The sequence below is a fragment of the Mirounga leonina genome, unplaced genomic scaffold (assembly GCF_011800145.1).
Source record: "Mirounga leonina isolate KUSES-001 unplaced genomic scaffold, KU_Mleo_1.0 Mir_178, whole genome shotgun sequence".
Lineage (NCBI taxonomy): Eukaryota > Metazoa > Chordata > Mammalia > Carnivora > Phocidae > Mirounga > Mirounga leonina.
In genome coordinates this window covers 7,461,974-7,486,101 of record NW_023270464.1, presented here as the reverse complement: position 1 = coordinate 7,486,101, position 24,128 = coordinate 7,461,974, and the positions used below count along the sequence as shown (strand labels likewise).

Below are 24,128 nucleotides of genomic sequence, written 5' to 3'. Positions count from 1 at the left end.
GTTTATTTGGGGTCTGGAATTTTTGCAATACATGTCATCGTTCCCTTCTATATACAATTTACAATCACCATTTCACGTTAGATATTTTCACACTATTTCGGGGGGGAAACACGTAAAGAACCCAAAGTTTGAACAAACAAGAGAACCTGGAGTGAACATTTATACGAACGTTGGCATCCCCCTTAGAATGGGGCGGAGGAGCCCGCACACCCTTGGCACTGGCCCCGCCCTGGGCACACCTCTCACAAGTGACACGGATGCGCTCATCGCTGGACGACTGCTGCTCATCCTCCTTCTCCTGGAAGTGCTCCTGAACACACTGCTCCTCGAACTCGTGCAGCCTCTTCAGCTCCTCGTCGCTGAGAAACAGCTCTGCGTGAAGGGAGAACGGTTTGCCAAGTGAGAAATGAGCCCTGTCCATGAAGAATCAATTTAGTTGCGCCATTGCGAATTTCACACCCCAACCGGAATTACGCTCCCTTGCCGGTCACTTGTGGGCAATTCTCTGACTATTCCAATTGTTTATTACTCAAACAGGTTGTAATATGCAGCAATCATCTTTCCGTTGGAGCAAAATGGCTTACTTTTTAACACAAAACAACACTATTATAGCTTTTGCAAGGTGAAACCAAGTACTATTTTCTGGAGAACATTTTGCATGTATTTTATGGAGTCGGGTGGACAGAATTATTTTCCTATCCTCTTGAGATGCAACAAGTGGAAACGTTCTTAAAGGAACATTGAGTTTATATAGAGGAGTCATTTTCAAGAACTCTCTCAATTTCTGATCTCTTCATGAGCAGGCTTTCTGTAACACTAATTACTCATAAACTAACAGAACTGGAATAAAATCAACATAAAATGAGAAGCATTTGTGAAGAACAACAGTTGGACTAGAGTGTTATGTTTTCACACAATTTAAGTAGTTTAGTGAGATTTCCATGAGGGTGTCCAGTTGGAACACTCTTGAAATTCGCCCAAGATAGAAATGAAAGAGTCCTGCACATACTCAGTCCACGATCCTGTTCATCTTGGTCCCCTTCTCTTTTTTTCCTATAGCGGCCACTGAGACGCATAATGATTATATAGATGTGGCTTAAAATGATCATTGGTGGAGGTAGGACTGGCCGGTCATGAAATGTCATTATCAGCTGATATCGCTGGAATTTCCACACCTGGTTGGATATTGACTTTACTTCAAAGAAAGTATTGCTTTAAAAAGAATAAAGATTTAGTTATTTTACTTTTCATTTTGATTTCCCAGGGCAATTGGTCACTCACATTGAAATGAAAATAAACAGTGAAATGGCCTTTTAGTGCCCCTTAGTACTGACTCCTAGATTACCCTTTCGGTTTATCTATCAATGTGGATTATCTACACCCAAGGACATTTTACGCATATAAATAATTAAGAATTAAGTATATTGAAACTGCTGCCTACTGCTCTCTTGAAACACCATACTACAGCCTACTGATTCATATGCTCAGGAAAATTTTATTTCATATTTTTAAAGGTAGGAGCTATTCAGTTAAGCATTTTGAAGTATTTAAACCTGCAATACACTTGAACAAGAGTTTGAACCAGATTCTTTCCAAAGCCCTGGTCAGCTCTAAGATTCTATATTTCTGGGAAGGATTTTTCCCTCATGTTTTTCATCTTAGAAGCTAGAATTTTTTTTGAACATTTATTAAGCACAGTCACATGCTCAACACATCATGCCAAAATGGACAAGTTTTACCAGAAACTTGATTTTATAGTTTAAGCCATGTCTTTCCTAGGCCATTTTATCTTCTATTCTGTAATTAGGAAAATATTTTATATAATTACAGTAATTGTCACAGCTTATGGAATTAACATTGCTTTCTGTGCCTCTGATAATGAATTGAAGGCATGTCTTAATCAAATCTTCCCTACTCCAGGAGACTTTCATCTAAGGAAATATTTTCATTAGATTAAAATACATGTTAAAGTGTTAAAATACTAACCAAGATTAAGTTTAAATGTATTTAAGACAAAGACAAATACCATATGATTTCATTTATATGTGGAATATAAGAAACAAAACAAACAAAGAAAAAACAGAGGAAAGAAAAAACAAAACAACAAACCAGACTCTTAAACACAGAGAACAAACTGGTGGTTGTCAGAGGGGAGGTGGGGGGTGGTGGGTGAAATAGATAAAGGGGATTAAGAGTACACTAATGCATCCTGTTGAGCACTGAATAATGTACAGAATTATTGAATCATTGTACTCTATACCCGAAACTGATACAACACTGTATGTTAATTATACTTAAATAAAAAAATAAAATATTGAACCATTAAAAAATTTTTAAATGTATTTAAGTGTCAACTTTTGATTCATGAATACATGAAGGCTGATTAAGTTTGAATGAAAGAGATTGCAAAAATTCTACACATTTAAAAGCCCTACTGAAATTCTGTGTAAATCCATGGCCGCATGAGTGTTCCAAGATTAAACTGGAAATTTGTAATGTAATAAATAATAGGCACCCGGTCATCGCCTTGATACATACTTGAAAACTGCAATAAGCAAGTTCACCAGCAGGATGTTGGCCACCAGTAGGTAGCATGCCATGATGGCGGGTGTGAGCCAGGCACCCGGAATACATGGAGGGAGCCGCTTGCCTTCCTCATCATACTGGTTGTCGCCACAAGGAGCTGAAACAAAAGTTTTTCTTTTTGTACTTTTTACATAAAATGAATAGAATAACTTACATATGCCATTACGTGATCTATTTCCTTTTTAAGATGATTTTTTTCCTGATTCCATAAGCAATAATTTTCCATGTGAAAAATATCAACTCATAGAAAGAAAACAAGAAACTTGACTTGTCATATTTATAAACATTTTCCCATTTCTGTATTTGTGTTTTTCATATACAGAAGTTCTTAATTTCTAAGCAGCTAAATCTATCTTTATATTTTTTTCTGTACTGTTATCCATTAGAAAGCTATTGTGTCTTCTGATAATTTAACATCAACTTATGTTGTCTCCTTGGTCTCACTTGTACATGAACTTTGGAAATAATTTTGTTATGAGGAAGGAGGTACGGGTGCCCTCTACCTTCAAATCCATTAATCACTGGTTCTGGTGTCATGTTTGGAAAATCATCTTTTCTCTCTCTCAGCTCATTCAAAATGCCACTCTGATCCTTTGGGACCTATGTCCTGAACTAAAAAATAGAATGATCCCAACAGTGATCAGTGAAGTAACTTCCATGAATTTATAGTCTACCTACTTTTTACTTACTTACAGTTTAGAAAAGTATTGACCCCAGAAAACAAGAGAAGTATTTAAAACAAGTGTAAGGCTGTCACTAATTAGCTAAGGGAAAGATTGACTAGTACACACATTTCATGGAGTAGAGTCATCAATTCTGTATAAACTTACGATTAATTTCCATGGCGTAGACTATATAGCAGTTGGAAAGCAGGATTTTATTTTTTTTAGTTGTGACAGGAAGGGAGGAAAGAAAATAAGATGACAGTCGAGAAAAAAGTAAAACAAATGATTAGCAACACAGAACGGTTTTGGGTGTCAAGAAATGCAACGTACTCAAGTTTGGGAATTATAGATTCATGCTTAGAAACCGTGGTCTATTTAGAAGAAACTGTATACATTATTAATTTTAAGAAGTACATATATATTTCATGAATATTGGTTTTACCATGTCATAAGCAATAAAAAGTTCACTAGTTAAAAATACTGTGAAAAAGATATGAGGCTACTGGCAGATGATCATTTTAACCAACTGATTAGCCAATCAGGCATTCTCTATATCCCAATTCAAATATCTCATAGGCACAAATAAATGAAAAATTATTATGCAATAGTCAGACCAAAAGTCAAAAACCAACATTTAACGGTGTTACTGAAAATAGCCTCTTTTGCCTCTTTATCTTCTCATTATCCAATTTAATAATTAAAAAAAATAAAAATATTACAATTTATGTCTGGATCATATGTTTACCAAAGCAAATATTCTTTTGAAAGCAAGTTAGATTTTTATGTTCCAGTTTACCAAGCTACAAACACATTCAACAATTGACTTTGAGATACCGGTGATAATGATATGTTTGGAATCATATTATAAAAGCTAGATGGAAGGCATTGTGTGAACTAGTTATCAGTCTAACCCAGTAGCAGAAGATGTACTGAGAACCCTGCATTTCATACAAGAGGAGGATGTTCAAGACCATCTATCCCCAAGAAGCAGAATACTGGAAAGAGCAGACATGCTGTTGTATCTGTATCTTTGTGACAGAGCACAACATGCAAATGAAGGTATGGGTATGGACATAAAAATGGATCTGAAGAGCCTCATTCATTGGTGGGACATTAACTGGCCAGGTGAAATAGGTATAAGAACATTTGAGCTTCGCTTCCTACAACACGAGACAGCATGACCTGCCAGCTTAGCCTGGAGAGGAGCTGGGTCCTATACCCCTCAGAAATCCACACAGGATTATGGCTCATTTCCTCTGCTAACATCCAGATTATTGTTTATAATAATAATTTTAAAAAGTTGAACTCCATAAGTGAAGAGGAAATTGATAGCCATGTGGATAATGGGCTTTGGAGAAGAGACTTGAAGATGAGGATGACACAAGGCACCAGTCACCCTGTCATGCTTACTATCTCATTCTATTGGAATAACACTACCCACTCTGTCTTGGGGTAGAAAGAATTTTAGGTTGAAGAAATATTGGGATATTGACACTGGGACTACATTCATGTGATAAGATGTTCACCAGGTCCAGCTAAAGGAATGGGAGACTCTTTCAAAATTCTGATTAATGGTTTTTAGAATAGAAGAAATGACTGATGTCTTAAAAATCTACATTTCATATTCTGCACTTATTCCTTCATAAAATAATTTGATGCTCATGCCAGAATAAAAAATAATTTATTTCCAAATTAACACACGCTCTTCCATTAATTTGGAACTGATCATCTGCCTCAGAAGCAGGGAAGAGAATCTTACTATCAATTCTATTCTTACGGTCTATCTGGTCTGCGAACACCTCTCCATAAATCATCCAGTAGGGCATGTAGAAGATGTTTCGGGCCAGTTTCCAAGAAGGCTCCTCATCTGGGTGCAAAATGGCTTGACGGGCTACTCCAAAACTCATCAGCACAACCAGCATGATGACCACAAAATACAGCATGTCAATCATCTGAGTAGAGAGAAAATGTGTCTCTTACTGTGTTGACTCATGGACCAGGTTCTCTTGCTATTGCTCTCCCTGATAACTTCATGAGTGTTTAATTAGGATGAAGAGAGCCTCTTTCCCTTCTCTCTATCCCATCCATGGGCTCCTTGTTTTTATATGCCATGCAATGCATACATCTTATTCTAGAACATTGACTCCCTCATTTGCTCTTACTCTTTCTTCTCCTCTATTGTTGCCCATAAACAAATATTCCTCTCATAACTACAACAACAAATGGAGAAAGGGAAGACTTATGGGGTAAACATGGGAATTTGTAAGGGAAACAGAGGAGGAGATATCTAAGAAAGGAACAAGATAATGAATTAAGAGTACAGAATATTTATTCATTCATTACACAAATGCTGAGTGGTTACAGTGAGCAATGCTCTGTTACTGTGGGTACCGAACTGGTATAATTCCTAATTTTGGATATCCCTGAAGATGACAGCCCTTGCCAGGATAAGCTAAACCATATATCCCTTCACTCAAAGTGGCTTGCGATATAAAGAGTTATTCCTAAACTTAAGAAACTTCCTTTCTTCCGGGGTGAGTTGTAACACTGAAGCTATTTTAAGTGATGCAAGGATGATCTGCTTACTCATTTTTTTTTTTGTTTCATATTGTATGATTTACTCTGAAAGAAATGTTGCCATGGATTTGTTTTGGCCTTAATAACATAAATTGACTATGTCCACTCCAGGCCAGAGTACATGGGCTGAAGACTGTTTGGAATACGGGTGGGGGAGTGACCCTGGGCCCTATTTGTTTCTGGCTTTCATCCTATGTTATGAACCAGGTTATTGCTATATTTATAAATATATATATATACACACACACACACAGTATGAGTATTGTACATATATACAGTATATATATTTCCCTATATAAAGTAGTATATACTGTGTATATACATATACACACAGTATTAACATGTAAGAGAACTATGTATCTTAAAGCAAAAATGTTTCCTGCAGGAAACCAACTGCAAAGGAAAGACCAAATGAAGTCTAACAAAGCCACACCCAAGGCCTGGTCTCAAGTCTTAACCATAACCTCAGCATCTCTAGGTCCTAATGGGGTGTCGGTACTAACCATCTTTCCAATCATCATCACATAGGGCCCCAGATACTTGTTGACACCAAAGATGTCCAGGACACGGATGTACCAGAAGATGATATCCACACAGTAGATCACTCGGCCATAGCCCATATATGGCTGCTTCTGTAGGCGAAGGATTGCTCCAATCATGAACATGGAAATGGCCACGAGATCCGTGATGTTCCAGTACTCCTGAAGCCAAACTTTTATTTTCTGGCTGAGTTTGCCTGGTTCTGACATGAGGATCTGAAAACAAATGCCAAAGAACAATAAACAGGGAGTGCTGTATTGGAAGCCTCTTAGAATCTTGGAAAGATAGGACTGGTGGAACATTCCAGGGCATCTGGTCCCATTTCCTGCCTAAGACCTTTAAACACTAATCTTCTCAGACAGAGAAAGATATCTCGAAAGGGAAATTCCATGGAATCCTCTATATTCCTAGATGCAGTGTTTCACAAATTCTCAGGAAATGCCTTCTAAATTATGTCCTTCTGGGTGAAATTAAAGCAGCTGCCTCTTGATTTCTTTTTTAATTCTCTGGATATGTGCCCATCAGCCCACGTTCCAGAGTTAGTCCAGGAGGAAAAGTCTAGAGCAGAGATACACCCATGTGGTCCCACAAAAGGGGACCTGTTGGAGATGGCAGAATTGGGCTAGGAGATGTTTGTTTGCCACAATTCCTTTGCAACTTAGATATGAGAAGTCAGGGGAAACTTAAATGATTTTTCTCCTATTTGAGATATTACCCTTTAAAAATGACCATTGATTTGGGGTGCCTGGGTGGCTCAGTCAGTTAAGCATCTTACTCTGGATTTTGGCTCAGGTCATGATCTCAGGGTCATGAGATCTAGCCCCACCTCAGGCTCTGTGCTCTGTGGGAAGTCTGCTTGAGACGCTCTTTCCCTCTCCCTCTGCCTCTCCTCCAATGCACACTCTCTTTTTCTCAAATAAATAAATCTTTAAAAAAAAAACCCCACTGATTAAAAATCACTACTTCCTCAGGGTAAAATTAAAAATTTTTAACAAACAGCATGCACAGGTACACAGAGAGTGAACCCCATGGATGCAGCTATGGTGTGCAGTAAGGTGGGGGTCTGCTGTGGTACCCCTTTAGTTATGGAGACTGTGGGGGTCCTGGAGACCCCACAAGTGGGATGGGGTGGTGTCTATTTTTTGGCCAACACAGAAGGGATTCACTAGTTTAACCACCCATGTACAATGTAGCCTGGAGGGTGAGCTGTAACTAGAGGGTGAGCTCCTAGAATAAAGAACAGTATCTTAGCACATGGCTGATGCTCAGCGGGATCACGGTGGCATAGGGATGGCATGGCAGGCCGCTTGGGGAATCCCAGTTGTAACATTTGTAGTCTGATGAAGCCCAACTATAAAAGACTAGTAGCAAAGGAGATGGGTTGCAAAATGTTGGATTTGGCACTTTTTTGGTTCCTCGGGCTCTCGTTAGACTGCCACTATCAAACTCACTCTATTGGGAAGAAATTGCCAGTAATATTTTTTTTTTTCAGTTCAGTGAAAGGGTTAATAACAATTGCAAAATAATAGTACTGGGTCTATATCCGTTGGAAGAAGCACGTGAAATCCTTCTGTGTGCTTTTTCAGTTCAGATTCATTTTTTCTTGGATATAAGCTTTCCCTCTACAAGCTAATATAGTGAATTAAAACCTGTAGAAAAGTACCTGGCTCTATTTCCTCAGCCACTTTTCAGAGTCTCCTGAGACTCCTTCCTTAATAAGAAGGAAGAATCCCCATTGCAGGTGGTAGGGAGCCATGATTCTGAGTCCTAAATTGTAGGTAAAACATCATCTTGTGTCTCTCTCTGTTTTTAGTTTCATCTCGCAGTAAACAGAGCCAAAATTTGTACCCAGTTGTAGTAATTGGTTTATCTCCTGGCAGCATTTACTATTGCTTTTACAGGCACTGAGACTGTTTTTATTACTAAACATCATTTATTTTGCTTTGTGTTTTGATTTGCAAATTCAAATTTCAGTTGGAAGCAGAAGACATAGAAACCTTAAGCAAGGGAATGGAATAAACTTGGGATTGTGATAGCCCCAAAGAGAAAAAAGTACCATGGCACTCATGATTTGCATGAAGTGTTTTTGCAATAAGAAGCTATATCTGAACTAAAGTCAGTGTTCAGTGGGGCTGGGACAGGTCTTTGGAGTAATCACCTCTCGTATTTTCTCTAAGGCCAGGCTCACGATGTAGGAGATGACAATCCACTCCTGTAGACAAGGCCAGCGCTCCATCCGCACCAGGATGACATAGTTGAATAGCAGTAGGTAGCCCAAGTATGATATCTGAAGGGCAGAACAACTATTAGCAGTGTTTGGGGAGATAACACGCACTGGAAAAAAAAACCACAAACTTTTGAAAATCCTATTTTCAGGTTGACAGTTCTTCTAAAACAAATTTGCCTTTCCAACTGGACTGACTCATCTAACCAACTTTGGGGCAGGTTGGGAGGCATTTTATACTTTAGGATGATGTGGACACTGGCATTTCATTTTATAAATGAAGATGTATTTGTGGCTACTGTCACCCTCATGGGGGAATTATGGAGCTGCATAAAATTATGATAAATAATAAGGAAAATTTTAATATTTCACTAACGTGTCTTCTACATTCCTGGAAGTTGGAAAATGTTACTTACTCTCCCTGCTTTGCAAATTTTCCTCTTGAATCTTTTCACTGCTGATGGATGTGGGAGGTTAGAAGGCGGGGGTGGGGGGCGGGGGTGAGAGCTGTCTGCCCAGGTGCACAGAGCTGTCCTGAGTCCCCACAATTAGGATTGACATATCTATGGTTTGCTGTGGGCATAGCATGCCTCTTATCTTTGTGGCAAGAAAAGATGCAGAGTTTGGAGATATATGGAAGCGAGGTATGGGGTGGAGGGAGGTAGTCTGAAGTTGATTGTCTGAGGTTGATTCACTGTGGAGCTGATGAATCATCTTCACTCTTGCTGGTCCAGGCCCCTTCAGGAGTTATGGGGGTGGGGTTGAGGAGTGGGGATGGGGTGTTCTAGCAATTGTGTATTTGTGATTCAGCAGGGTTTTTTTTAAGATTCACCTTCCACCCCCTCCCAGTTGTATAATCTTTACCAGTAACATAGGTAAAATCCCTTGCATCCATGATCTGTTCCTTGCAGAAGGATTAGAACCAGAGTTCTCAAAATTGGGTTGTATCAGAATCCCCTGGGAAGCTGTAAAATGTGCAATGTCCTCCCACAGGCCAGAGGTAGTATTCATAGGTGCGGGGTGACACTGGGGCTCCTCTGCCTCCTGGCTCGGCCCTGTGCTGAGCTCTCCTGCAGGACAGGGGCATCAGTGGTGTTCAGCTGGTTCTGACCAGAGCAGGTGGGTAGCAGTGGCTTCTCCATATTACCAGTCGTGGCCACCAAAAAATTGGGTGTCCAGGCTCACGGTTGATCTAGGTCCCCATGAAGCCTTCCTCTGCCTACGGCCTACCCCATTGCCTAATGCCCCATTCACAACCTTGGACACATCTTCTCATCTCCCATCGCCTGCTCCTGCCTAGTTACAAATGGAACCCCATGCCAGGACCTGCCTGGTGTAGGCTGTAGCTTGGTGCTTGGGACTTCATGAGTAGTCTTGTCCCACCTTCCCCAGACTTCAATGGTTGTGGGAGCCTCTGCATGCTTGCTGGGACCTCCTGCAGCCAGAGCCTATCTGCAGAAGTCATAGCATGCATGTGTAAGGTCAAGGCCACTCTTGTTACAGATGGTGCCTCACTCTTGGGGATGTGGAGACAGTGGCCACCAAAGGCATCTGGAGGAGAGTGTGCAGCCAAGCAGTGGTCAGTTTGGTGTGCATTTCAGAGTAGAGAGGCCTTGATTTGCTCCCCTGTTCTAGGAGTTTATGATCTGGGTTCAACTACACTCCTTTGGTAAGCCCACTGGTATTATGGGAAAAAAAATGGCGTCTGTGAGTTTGCTCTTTAAATCACAAGACATCTATGTTCATTTAAAAATAAAACTGTATTTCTCTAAGTTTGTATTACTGAAGGCATTAAAAAAGAATCCTTCATCTTAAGGAAACAGGACTGTTTTGCTTTATGAAGTGGTGTATTTGGGGCTATGATGGCCACATTCCTACATGCATGTAAATATAGGACAAGATACCCAGATACAATTTTAGCTGAAGATCTGAATTAGTCCCAGTTTTGTTTTCACAATTCATTTTAATTCTGTGAATTTTAAAATATTTTTAAAAGCCTTTGACATGTTTCTTGGGTCTCACAATTCTGTGTGTTCAAAACAAGTTATGTGGCAAATGCTGAGGAGGAAGCCTTACCGTGTAAAACCAGAACTTGACAATGGGAGCATTATAGAATTCACAGATCTTCGTTCCAATGGGGATGCTTCTTTGCTTTTTGTGCTCATTCTCCTCATCACCCTTTTTTGAACCAGCGTCTGCATTCGCATCCTGGAAAACAGAATGGCACACGGCAAGCAGGTTGCCAAATGGGAAATGCACAGCATTTAACAGACAGGTGTCTTCAAGAATAAAGAATTATACAGAGTTCCCCCATTATTGTGGTTTCTAAACTCATGGTAAGAGAAATCTCAACAATTTTGAGAATGAGAGTGAATTGATACTGTTATGATCAAGGGTAGTACTGACCATGTTCTCCTCTTCTTTCTCTTTGCCATCTTCATTCTCCTTGGATGTCTGATATGAGAGGTCATCATAGGTGCGAAACTCCAAAAACAAAATGGTAGGGGGAAGAAGAATCCCCATTATAACCTACATAGAATGAGAAAAAAATTTTTTTAAGATTTTTAGATTTTTAAGCTATGGCAATTCTAGATAAGTTTCTTAGTATATGTGAAATTTTAAAATTATGACCTTTGGTGTTACTCAATACATTGAGCAGTCCTAGAACAAGTTTATCACTGCTATGATGTTCTGTAGCTTATTCGGTTTGATACATTGGTAGAGTCACAACTGTGAAAAATTTAAGAACTTGCACCAAATTATTTCAGATAGACAGCAAGCAGTATTGTGTGGAATCCTGTCTTAAAAAGCAGTGAGCTTCCATTGAGTTTCAGAGCAGGTAAATCTTTAAATTAAAATATAATAATATGAGTGAAAATAAATACATAAAATATAATAATACCTTTAGTGAAGTAGATAGAAAATGTTTTATATAGAAATAAATTAGATGTAAATGTGAATGTATGGATCAAGAATTAAAAGACAAATCTAATTTGGGCTGGATCTAGACAAAAGGATGGCCTAGCTCTTGGATGGAAAACTTTGTTGTCATTTTTATCAGTGCTGTGATGTGTGTCTCCAATATGGATATCTGTTCCCAATGTTCAGTGCTGAATTTCAAAAATTTCTCTCAGTGATCCATTATTAAGACCACCACAGGGGGGGTGGAGCAAGATGGCGGAGGAGTAGGAGACCTGGATTTCGTCTGGTCCCAGGAATTCAGCTGGATAGGGATCAAACCATTCTGAACCCCTACAAACTCAACAGGAGATTGAAGAAAAGAATAGCAGCACCTCTCTCATCAGAAAAGCCACCACTTTCTGGAAGGTAGGACGTGCGGAGAAGTGAATCTGAGGCGATATTTGGGAGGATAGACGGTGGGGGAGGGGCCTCTGTCGGCCGCTTCTGGCAAGTGATAGAGCCGCGGAGCACAAAATTGGAACTTTTAGAAGTCTGCTCCGCTCAGGGACGTCACTCTGGTGGCTAAGCGGGGGGTGGAACCCTCGTGGGACAGCATGGTCTCAGGACCCTCGGGGTCACAGAAAGACCGGGGGTGCCTGAGTGCGGCAGAGCTCCCAGGTATCGGAGCAGGGAAGCCGGCTGCAGAGGCGGAGCCCAGGCGCGGGCTCTCAGCTCGGGGTTGCCATAGACCGTGATCCGCGGCACAGTCGGGCCACTGCTCCTCCAGCAGGGACCCAACAAGCGGCAGATCCGGGGAGACTCCCCTTCCTCCCCCGGGAGGAGCAGCGCGGGAGTGCACCGCAGGGATCTGCTGGGTTTGGAGACTCCACCCGGGGTCGGGTGCCAGAGATAGAAACGCGCGGTCGCAGGCCGGGTGAGCACGGAGTGCGGCCGGAGACCAGGGAGACGGGAGTGACTGACTGCTTTTCTCTGGGGGCGCACTGAGGAGCGGGGCCCCGACTGCTGGGCTCCTCCGGGGCGAGATTGGGAGGCCACCATTTTCACTCTCATCCTCCAAAGCTGTACGGAAAGCTTGCAGGGAACAAAGGCTCCCGAGAGCAAACCTGAGCGGATTACTTAGCTGGACCGGACAAGGGTGGGGCAATTCCGCCTCCGGCAAAGACATTTGGAAACCACGGCAACAGGCCCCTCCCCCAGAAGATCAGCGAGAACAGCCAGCCAAGACCAAGTTTATCGATCAATGAGAACGGCGGAACTCCAGCGCTAGGGGAATAATGCACATAGAATTCATGGCTTTTTTACCATGATTCTTTAGTCTTTCTAAAAAGTTATTATTATTTTTTTTTAACTGTCTTTTTTTTTTGAATTTTTCTTTTTCCCTTTTTTCAACCAACACCTTATCAATCCCTTTTTTAAAAAACATTTTTATTTTTAATTTTTAGAGTCATATTCTATCCCTTCATAGTAGTTACCTGTATTTTTGGCATATATATATAAGTTGTTCTCTCTTTAAAATTTTGAGATAGTTTCTTCTAACAGATCAAAATATACCCTAAAACTCTAGTGTATGGTTTTTTTTCTACTCCCCTGCCTGATCACATTCTTTCCCTTTTTTTCTTCTTCTTTTTTTTTAATCCTCTTCTTTCTTTTTTCAAACAACTTCTTATCAATTCCTTTTATAAAATTTTTTATAATTTACATCTTTACAGTCATATTCCATCCCTTCATCATATCAACCCTTATTTTTGTACATATATAAGTTTTTCTTTCTTTAAAATTTTGGGAGGCACTTTCTTCTAACAGACCAAAATACACCCAAAATCTAGTGTGTGGCACTGATCTATATACCAGCCTGATCATATTTGATCACATTCTGTTTTTTTTTTTTTGTTTTGTTCTGTTTTTGTTTGTTTTTATCTTTATCTTTTTCTTTTTTTACTTTTTCTTTTTTCTCTCTTTCCCTTTCTTTTCCCACTGTTTCAGGTCTTTTCTGATTTGTTTAGAGTATATTTTCTGGGAACGTTGTTACCCTGTTAGCATTTTGTTCTCTCATTAATCTGTTCTCCTCTGGACAAAATGACAAGATGGAAAAAATCACCTCAACAAAAAGAACAAGAGGCAGTACCGACTGCCAGGGACCTACTCAATACAGACATTAGTACGATGTCAGATCTAGAGTTCAGAATCATCACTTTAAAGATACTAGCTGGGCTTGAAAAAAGCATGAAAGTTATTAGAGAAACACTTTCTGGAGAAGTAAAAGAACTAAAATCCAACCAAGTTGAAATCAAAAAGGCTATTAATGAGGTGCAATCAAATATGGGGGTGCTAACTGCTAGGATAAATGAGGCAAAAGAGAGAATCAGTGATATAGAAGACCAAATGATGGAAAATAAAGAAGCTGAGAAAAAGAGAGATAAACAACTACTGGATCACAGGGCAGAATTTGAGAGATTAGCGATACCATAAGACGAAACAACATTAGAATAATTGGGATCCCAGAAGAAGAAGAAAGAGAGAGAGGGGCAGAAGGTATAATGGAGCAAATTATAGCAGAGAAATTCCCTAATTTGGGGAAGGAAGCAGGCATCAAAATCCAGGAAGCACAGAGAACCCCTCTCAAAATCAATAAAAATAGGTCAACACCCCGACATCTAATAGTAAAACTTACGAGTCTCAGAGATAAAGAGAAAATCCTGAAAGCAACTTGGGAGAAGAGATATGTAACCTACAATGGTAGAAATTTTAGACTGGCAACAGACCTATCCACAGAGACCTGGCAGGCCAGAAAGGACTGGCAGGGTATCTTCAGAGCACTAAATGAGAAAAATATGCAGCCAAGAATACTATATCCAGCTAGGCTGTCATTGAAAATTGAAGGAGAGATAAAAAGCTTCCAGGACAAACAAAAACTAAAGGAATTTGCAAACACAAAACCAGCCCTACAAGAAATCTTGAAAGGGGTCCTCTGAGCAAAGAGAGACCCTAAAAGCAACATAGACCAGAAAGGAACACAGAAAATATACGGTAACAGTCACCTTACAGGCAATACAATGGCACGAAATTCCTATCTTTCAATAGTTACCCTGAATGTAAATGGGCTCAATGCCCCAATCAAAAGTCACAGGCTATCAGATTGGATTAAAAAACAAGACCCATTGATATGCTGTCTGCAAGAGATTCATTTTAGAACCAAAGACACCCCCAGATTGAAAGTGAAGGGGTGGAAAACCATTTACCATGCTAATGGACACCAAAAGAAAGCTGGGGTGGCAATCCTTTTATCAGACAAGTTAGATTTTAAACCAAAGACTGTAACAAGAGATGAGGAAGGACACTATATCCTACTAAAGGGTCTATCCAACAAGAAGATCTGACAATTGTAAATATCTATGCCCCTAACATGGGAGCAGCCAATTATATAAGGCAATTAATAACAAAAGCAAAGAAACACATCGACAACAATACAATAATATTGGGGGACTTTAACACCCCCCTCATTGAAATGGACAGATCGTCTAAGCAAAAGATCAGCAAGGAAATAAAGACTTTAAATGACACACTGGACCAAATGGACTTCACAGACATATTCAGAACATTCAATCCCAAAGCAACGGAATACACATTCTTCTCTAGTACCCATGGAACATTCTCCAGAATCGATCACATCCTAGGTCACAAATCAGGTCTCAACAGGTACCAAAAGATTGGGATCATTCCCTGCCTATTTTCAGACCACAATGCTTTGAAACTAGAACTCAATGACAAGAGGAAAGTTGGAAAGAACTCAAATACATGGAGGCTAAAGAGCATCCTACTAAAGAATGAATGGGTCAACCAGGAAATTAAAGAAGAATTAAAAAAATTCATGGAAACCAATGAAAATGAAAACACAACTATTCAAAATCGCTGGGTTGCAGCAAAGGCAGCCTAAGAGGAAAGTATATAGCAATACAAGCCTTTCTCAAGAAACAAGAAAGGTCTCAAGTACACAACCTAACCCTACACCTAAAGGAGCTGGAGAAAGAACAGCAAATAGAGCCTAAACCCAGCAGGAGAAGAGAAATAATAAAGATCAGAGCAGAAATCAATGAAATAGAAACCAAAAGAACAGTAGAACAGATCAACGAAACTAAGAGCTGGTTCTTTGAAAGAATTAACAGGATTGATAAACCCCTGGCCAGACTTATCAAAAAGAAAAGAGAAATTACCCAAGTCAACAAAATCATGAATGAAAGAGGAGACATCACAACCAACACCAAAGAAATACAAACAATTATAAGATCATATTATGAGCAACTCTATGCCAGCAAATTAGATAACCTGGAAGAAATGGATGCATTTCTAGACATGTATCAATTACCAAAACTGAACCAGGAAGAAATAGAAAACCTGAACAGACCTATAACCACTAAGGAAATTGAAGCAGTCATCAAAAATCTCCCAACAAACAAAAGCCCAGGGCCAGATGGCTTCCCAGGGGAATTCTACCAAACATTTAAAGAAGAATTAATACCTATTCTTCTGAAACTGTTCCAAAAAATAGAAATGGAAGGAAAACTTCCAAACTCATTTTATGAGGCCACCATTACCTTGATCCCCAAACCAGACAAAGACCCCATCAAAAAGGAGAATTACAGACCAATATCCCTGATGAACATGGATGCAAAAATTCTCACCAAAATACTAGCCAATAGGATCCAACAGTCCATTAAAAGGATTATTCACCCCGACCAAGTGGGATTTATCCCTGGGCTGCAAGGTTGGTTCAACATCTGCAAATCAATCAACGTGATAAAATACATTAACAAGAGAAAGAACAAGAATCATATGATCCTCTCAATAGATGCAGAAAAAGCATTTGACAAAGTACAGCATCCTTTCTTGATCAAAACTCTTCAGAGTATAGGCATAGAGGGTACATACCTCAATATCATAAAAGCCATCTATGAAAAACCTATAGTGAATATCATTCTCAATGGGGAAAAACTGAGAGCTTTCCCCCTAAGGTCAGGAACGCAGCAGGGATGTCCACTATCACCACTGCTATTCAACATAGTATTAGAAGTCCTAGCCACAGCAGTCAGACAACAAAAAGAAATCAAAGGCATCCAAATTGGAAAAGAAGAAGTCAAACTCTCACTCTTTGCAGATGATATGATACTTTATGTGGAAAACCCAAAAGACTCCACCCCAAAACTGCTAGAACTCATACAGGAATTCAGTAAAGTGGCAGGATATAAAATCAATGCACAGAAGTCAGTGGCATTCCTATACACCCACAGCAAGACAGAAGAAAGAGAAATTAAGGAGTCGATCCCATTTACAATTGCACCCAAAACCATAAGATACCTAGGAATAAATCTAACCAAAGAGGCAAAGGATCTGTACTCAGAAAACTATAAAATACTCATGAAAGAAATTGAGGAAGACACAAAGAAATGGAAAAACGTTCCATGCTCATGGATTCGAAGAACAAATATTGTGAAGATGTCAATGCTACCTAGAGCAATCCACACATTCAATGCAATCCCCATCAAAATACCATCCACTTTTTTCAAAGAAATGGAACAAATCATCCTAAAATGTGTATGGAACCAGAAAAGACCCCGCATAGCCAGAGGAATGTTGAAAAAGAAAAGCAAAGCTGGCGGCATCACAATTCCGGACTTCCAGCTCTATTACAAAGCTGTGATCATCAAGACAGTATGGTACTGGCACAAAAACAGACACATAGATCAATGGAACAGAATAGAGAGCCCAGGAATGGACCCTCAACTCTATGGGCAACTAATCTTTGACAAAGCAGGAAAGAATGTCCAATGGAACAAAGACAGTCTCTTTAACAAATGGTGTTGGGAAAATTGGATAGCCACATGCAGAAGAATGAAACTGGACCATTTCCTTACACCACACACAAAAATAGACTCCAAATGGTTGAAAGACCTCAATTTGAGACAGGAGTCCATCAAAATCCTAAAGGAGAACACAGGCAGCAACCTCTTCGACCTCAGCCGCAGCAACTTCTTCCTAGAAACATCGCCAAAGGCAAGGGAAGCAAGGGCAAAAATGAACTATTGGGACTTCATCAAGATAAAAAGCTTTTGCAAAGCAAAGGAAACAGTCAACAAAACCAAAAGACAACCGACAGAATGGGAGAAGATATTTGCAAATGACATATCAGATAAAGGGCTAGTATCCAAAATCTATAAAGAACTTATCAAACTCAACACCCAAAGAACAAGGAATCCAATCAAGAAATGGGCAGAAGACATGAACAGACATTTTTCCAAAGAGGACATCCAAATGGCCAACAGACACATGAAAAAGTGCTCAATATCGCTCGGCATCAGGGAAATCCAAATCAAAACCTCAGTGAGATACCACCTCACACCAGTCAGAATGGCTAAAATTAACAATTCAGGAAAAGACAGATGTTGGCGGGGATGCAGAGAAAGGGGCACCCTCCTACACTGTTGGTGGGAATGCAAGATGGTGCAGCCATTCTGGAAAACAGTATGGAGGTTCCTCAAAAAGTTGAAAATAGAGCTACCATATGACCCAGCAATTGCACTACTGGGTATTTACCCCAAAGATATAAATGTAGGGATCCGAAGGGGTGCACCCCGATGTTTATGCAGCAATGTCCACAATAGCCAAACTGTGGAAAGAGCCAAGATGTCCGTCAACAGATGAATGGATAAAGAAGATGTGGTGTATATATACAATGGAATATTATGCAGCCATCAAAAGGAATGAGATCTTGCCATTTGCAACGACATGGATGGAACTGGAGGGCGTTATGCTGAGCGAAATAAGTCAATCAGAGAAAGACATGTATCATATGACCTCACTGATATGAGGAATTCTTAATCTCAGGAAACAAACTGAGGGTTACTGGAGTGGGGGGTGGGGTGGGAGGGATGGGTGGGTGTGTGATAGACACTGGGGAGGGTATGTGCTATGGTTAGCACTGTGAATTGTGCAATACTGTTGAATCACAGATCTGTACCTCTGAAACAAATAATGCAATATATGTTAAGAAAAAAAAAAAAGAAGAAGATAGCAGGAGGGGAAGAATGAAGGGGGGGGAATCGGAGGGGGAGACGAACCATGAGAGACTATGGACTCTGAGAAACAAATGGAGGGTTCTAGAGGGGGGTGGCGGGAGGATAGGTTAGCCTGGTGATGGGTATTAAAGAGGGCACGTTCTGCATGGAGCACTGGGTGTTATGCACAAACAATGAACCATGGAACACTACATCTAAAACTAATGATGTAATGTATGGTGATTAACATAACAATAAAAAATTAAAAATAAAAGAGGAAAATGTTCTCACCCTCACTCATAATGAGGTAAGTACACAGTAACTACACAAGGATGTTGTTGTTTACCATCAGACTGGAAAAATTCAAAAGTTTCCTCTTCCCCTGTGTTGGGGAGACTGTGGGAAAACAGACATTCTCCTACATTGTTGTGAAAGTGTAAATTGGAATAATCCCCACAGAGGGAGGCTGGTTGAACCTATCAAAAGTGCAAGCACACATCCCCACGGGGCCGCCAATTCCACTTCTGGACATTTATCTAACAGATATGTGAGATACCATTTGTGTCCAAGAGGATTTGCTGTGGCAGTGGGTATAATACCACAAGACGGGAATGACCTCCATAGCCTCAGTGGGGACTGGCTAAATATTGATCTGAAATAATGGGATACGACCCAGCTGGGAAAGAATGAGAGCTTCCTATATAATGATATGGAAAGAGCTCCCAGATTAGGTGAAAAAGCAAGGTACTAAATAGTACGCCAACTCATGTGAAAAAGAGGATGCAAAGAGAATGGTCACTCCTAGTAGCTTTATATATGGAAGGACACCCAAGGAACGTATCAGTGGTTGCTGCTGGCTGGGAACAGGGCAGATGGGGGACAGGTGTGGGAGGGAGACTTTTCATTTACCCTTTTAAATAGTTTTATTTTAATTTTTGTGCATATCATATTACCTACTTTAAAAAGTTAGTTAAAAAGAACAAAAACAAGAAAGAATGATCCAGACAATTATTGCTTTAAAATAAGTATATTTTCATGCTGCAAATGTAGAAATGCTTTGAAGGAAATTGGGTGCTTAAAAATATGTATACCTCTTGGCATACATAATATTTAAGAGAAGCATTAGGTGAAAAAAGGAAGCGATTGCAACTTAATCAACTTTCTTGGGTCTCTTTTCTGAATTTTATTTATTCATATTTTAAAAATCAAAGAAACATGGGCACGTGGTTGAACATCTGAATGGCCTGGATGGACTCAGAGTGAAAAGAGAAGGTCCCCACATCTCTCTGCTTCTCAAATCCTGTTCCCCAGAGGCAAACTCTTGTAAGTATTTTTTTTTTAATCATAAAACACAGGTACAAAAACACACACACAAAGGCAGAGATTAATGAATCATCATAAGGTGAGCACCCTTGCAATCCATGCAAGGTATAAAATTGGCTGGTGTCAGCCATTGCAGAAGCCCCTTCATGTACCCCATCTCCGTCACAAGCCCATCTCCAAAAGGGACCTCCATCCTGACTCTAAAGGAACAATTTCCTTCTGTCCTTTTATAGCTTTGTCTCCTGAGCGTGCATCCCTAGACCTGGGTTGTCCAGTTTAGGGTCTATGAGTCACATGTTGCTATGGAGCATTTGAAATGTGGCTGGTCTAAATTGGAAGTACAAAGTACCCATCAGATTTCAAAGACTTAGTACAGAAACAGAATATTAACTGTCTCATTAATGATTTTTTTCCTATTGATATGTTGAAACGATAATATTTTGTATATACTGGTTTAAATAAATACTAAAATTAATTTCAACTGTTTCTTTTTTACTTTTCACAATATACTTTTATTTTTTAATTTATTATATTTTTAATTTTAATTCTGGTATAGCTAACATACACTGCTATATTAGTTCCAGGTGTACAATATAGTGATTTAACACTTCTCTACATTACTCAGGGCTCATCATGGTAAGTGTACTCTTTAATTACAATGCATTTTTAAAAAGCTTTTTATAACTATTAAAAGTTTTACTTTTTGTAACTAGAAAATTTTAGATGACATATATGGCTTGCATGTTATTTCTATTGGACAGTGCTGTGGTAGAGAGTACAGTTTAATCTTGCTCTTTAAAATTCTGGTATGTTTTTAAATTGTTTTTTTAATATGCGTGTCTTCTGGCTGTTTATCTGTTGAAGAGCTAGAGGATTTGGACCTGTAGAGTTGATCACAGAGTGGATTAGGGGATTACATGACTCCTGTGCTATTCAAGGTGTTCCTCTGTCCACTTGGCAGCTGGATGCAGAGGCCTGACCAGACCCAGGTTCAAGAACCTTGCTGAGAAGGTAGATAGTGTGTTCTTTCATCAGGAAGCTCTTGGTGATGTTAGCAGCCATTTATGCTTGTTAGATTCATTAACTTGCTTGGTGTTGGGAATTGGTGGTGTTCTAACTCTATCATTTATTTTTTTTTAAAGATTTTATTCATTTATTTGAAAGAGAGAGTGTGAGCACAGGCAGCGGGGAGGGGCAGAGGGAGAGGGAGAAGCAGACTCCCTGCTGAGCAGGGAGCCTGAGGCAGAGCTACATCTAGGACCCAAGATCATGACCTGAGCCAAAGGTAGACACTTAACCAACTGAGCCACCCAGGTACCCCTTATTTTTCATTTCTTAGTTGGAATAAATTCATGAAGACTTTCACATTTGCCTTCATCTACTCAGTGTTTACCCATGGTTGAGTTCATGTAGGAAATGCATGTTAAATGCTTGATTCTTATTTAATTATCTTCCAGATAATGAATTGGTTTCTTATCATCCACTGAAGGTATTAAAATATCATTATAAACTCATGGATTTAAACATGTATGATATGTTTCCACCTATTGCTATTAGTAATATTATTGAAAGTCAAATTGTCCCATCTTTGGCCAGTGGAAGTCTCTTCAAGTGGGCTCCTGGGTCTCCCTGTTCTTACCCTACTGGTCTTTGATAGCTTCTTTGCCATCTGATGTGTGAAGATGTTCCAGGCTTATCTTGTACATTTCTTGCTCCAGATCTGGAATGAACCATTTCTCTAAGAAATTCTGGCTCCAGTTTGTGGGAAATGGTGAGGGCATTGGAGATGTTTGTGGCTTTGGGGTAGGTCATTGTTTCTAGACTTTTCATTGGTCAGAAATAGAGTGAGTTCATATTGATGCTTCCAGTTAAGTGCTATAGACCTTCTGCTTACCCCTTTCTAGATTCTAGCTGTGTTTCCTTTTGTTCCACACCGAGTCCTATTTCTCAAGGACTGACATGATGTTACAATTAAAATGTCCCTTGTTACTCACAGTTGCTTTAACTTTATAGTTTCAGAATAACAATGTTAATACTACTACAATCAATCATGATTACTGAAAACAGTTACTTTTTTTTCTTTTGTGTAGGTGCTCTGATTATCTCTCCCTTTGAAAATGGTTATATTATATCTACATTATCAGAACACACAGCCATTACATACTACTGCTCTCTTCCTCTTAGCCTTCCCCTAGTCTCAGTATTGCAAATAAATATCTATTTGAAGCTTACCATTAGTCCTTATACTGATGCCTCTCTGGTTATTTTGGCTCTTGAAAGCTCATTCTAATAGAATCTTCAGAAAGGGCTCCTAGGAACAATATTTCCTGGGGTTCTTGCCTGTTGGTAAAAGTTTGTGTGTACCCTTTATATTTAATAGTCACTTTTTTGGATATAAAATCCTGGCCTGTCATTTTTCTTCTGGGAGTATCTTTATATAATACACTCCATTTTTTTCTCCCTGACACAAGTGGTTGCTGTTGAAAGTCTGGCAATAATCTAATTTTTTTCCCTTGTAAGTCACTTTTGTTGTTGTTGTGTTTTGCCTGGATACCCAGATAGTTTTTTTTTTTTTCACTAAAATCCAGTAATTTTATTTTATTTTTTTATTAACATATAATGTATTATTTGTTTCAGGAGTACAGCTCTGTGATTCATCAGTCTTACACAATTCACAGCGCTCACCATAGCCCATACCCAGTAATTTTAAAATGTGTGTTGATGTTGGTTGTTCTGGGTTGATATACTCAGGCTTGGAATGTGTTTTTTCAATATATAATGTCAAATCATTTGTCTTCAAGAGAAATCTTTGAATTATATTTTGAGATAATCACTTTGAACTATTTCTGATTTTAGTCCTTACTGATAATTTCACATTTTGAACAACCCGAGTGATATTTTATATTGCTATTTCTTTGTTAATGTATTACCTATTGACATCCTATTCCTCTGCTCCATTTTTAATAGGCACAGGAATATTTTCAGTTCCTACAAAGTTGCCTTTGTAACTTTACATCATAAACTGAAATCTTCATCTCTTGTCTCAACAACTTTTGATAGTCTCAATTGCCCTCTTTATAATATGGGACATTATCCTTCTTACTACCCTTCCTTCTGCCTTCCACCACCCAGTTTTCCCCAGCTGTGCCTTTGCTTTGTCTTTTCATACTTGGTGGCATTTGTATCCTGTTAAGGAATCATACTTGAGTTTTCAGTGCTTTGCCTATGGGACTATTCTAAAAGCTGAAAACCAAGAGAAAGCATTTCCGTTTTTATTACTATATAAATATTGTTTATTGCAAAGCCATATGGCAATTTTAATGTAGAAATCTGGCACCGCTAAAGGATCATGTTCTTGGCATCAGAGGTCAAATGGTCTTTTTTTACATTCTACCAGTTGCTCAGAATCATTCCGAATTTTAATTTGAATCATAACTGAACCTTAACTTTTGTGTGCAATTTTTTTCTTCCTGAAATTTGATTCCCCTTCTATGTTCTCATGAAGGATTTTCTTGTTAAGAAACTGTTCTTGTTGCCTTAACCTATATCTCTGATACTTAGAGTTCCTCAGTAACTCCATCTATTTATTGGACTCATTTCTGTTCCTCTTCAGCACTTTCCTCTTGGATCTCACTGACTCCTTAAACTCATTTAATCTGACTGACTTTTAATCCTGCTGCTCAGTTTTCAGAGATAAAACATCACCTTTGTATTTTCAAGACATGGAATGCTTTCTATTTGCCAGAACCACCCAGCATAACATACAATGTCTTTTCTTTACCCTCATGGCAATCCCATGAGATTGATAAAATACTACCACTAGGGACTAGGTTATCTGAAGATTAGAATCCCTTCTCAAGATAACCTAATAGTTGGGGTGCCCGGTGGCTCAGTTGGTTAAGCATCCAACTCTTGATCTCAACTCAGGTCTTGAGCTCAGGGTCATGAGTTCAAGCCCTGCATTGGGCTCCATGCTGGGTGTGAAGCCTACTTGAAAGAAAGAAAGAAAGAAAGAAAGAAAGAAAGAAAGAAAGAAAGAAAGAAAGAAAGGTAACCTATCATTAACAGTAGTAAACAGCAGAGCTAGGATTTGATCACAATACACTTTTCTACCCACTACATCCTTTTCAAACCCATTCATAACTTCATATTCTCTTATAAACCCCATGTAATGAAAACATCGCCAATTAAAATAGTATCACCCAACTTCAGAATTGTAAGGGGATCTATAGAAAGAGTTCA

At 39.3% G+C, this 24,128-nt stretch overlaps 1 protein-coding gene across 1 annotated transcript in view; it reads right to left on the bottom strand.

The window, feature by feature from the left end:
- TRPM1 (transient receptor potential cation channel subfamily M member 1) overlaps positions 1–24,128 on the bottom strand; it is a 78,542-nt gene that overhangs the window by 20,770 nt on the left and 33,644 nt on the right. Inside the window, exons 17-25 of the mRNA XM_035024321.1 lie at positions 10,999–11,121; positions 10,669–10,800; positions 8,527–8,655; positions 6,332–6,583; positions 5,029–5,203; positions 3,417–3,437; positions 2,539–2,683; positions 1,010–1,212; positions 240–372 (exon numbers count right to left, since the gene is read on the bottom strand). Of these exons, the coding sequence (XP_034880212.1) occupies positions 240–372; positions 1,010–1,212; positions 2,539–2,683; positions 3,417–3,437; positions 5,029–5,203; positions 6,332–6,583; positions 8,527–8,655; positions 10,669–10,800; positions 10,999–11,121 (1,313 nt within the window). The remainder of the gene's footprint in view (positions 1–239; positions 373–1,009; positions 1,213–2,538; positions 2,684–3,416; positions 3,438–5,028; positions 5,204–6,331; positions 6,584–8,526; positions 8,656–10,668; positions 10,801–10,998; positions 11,122–24,128) is intronic.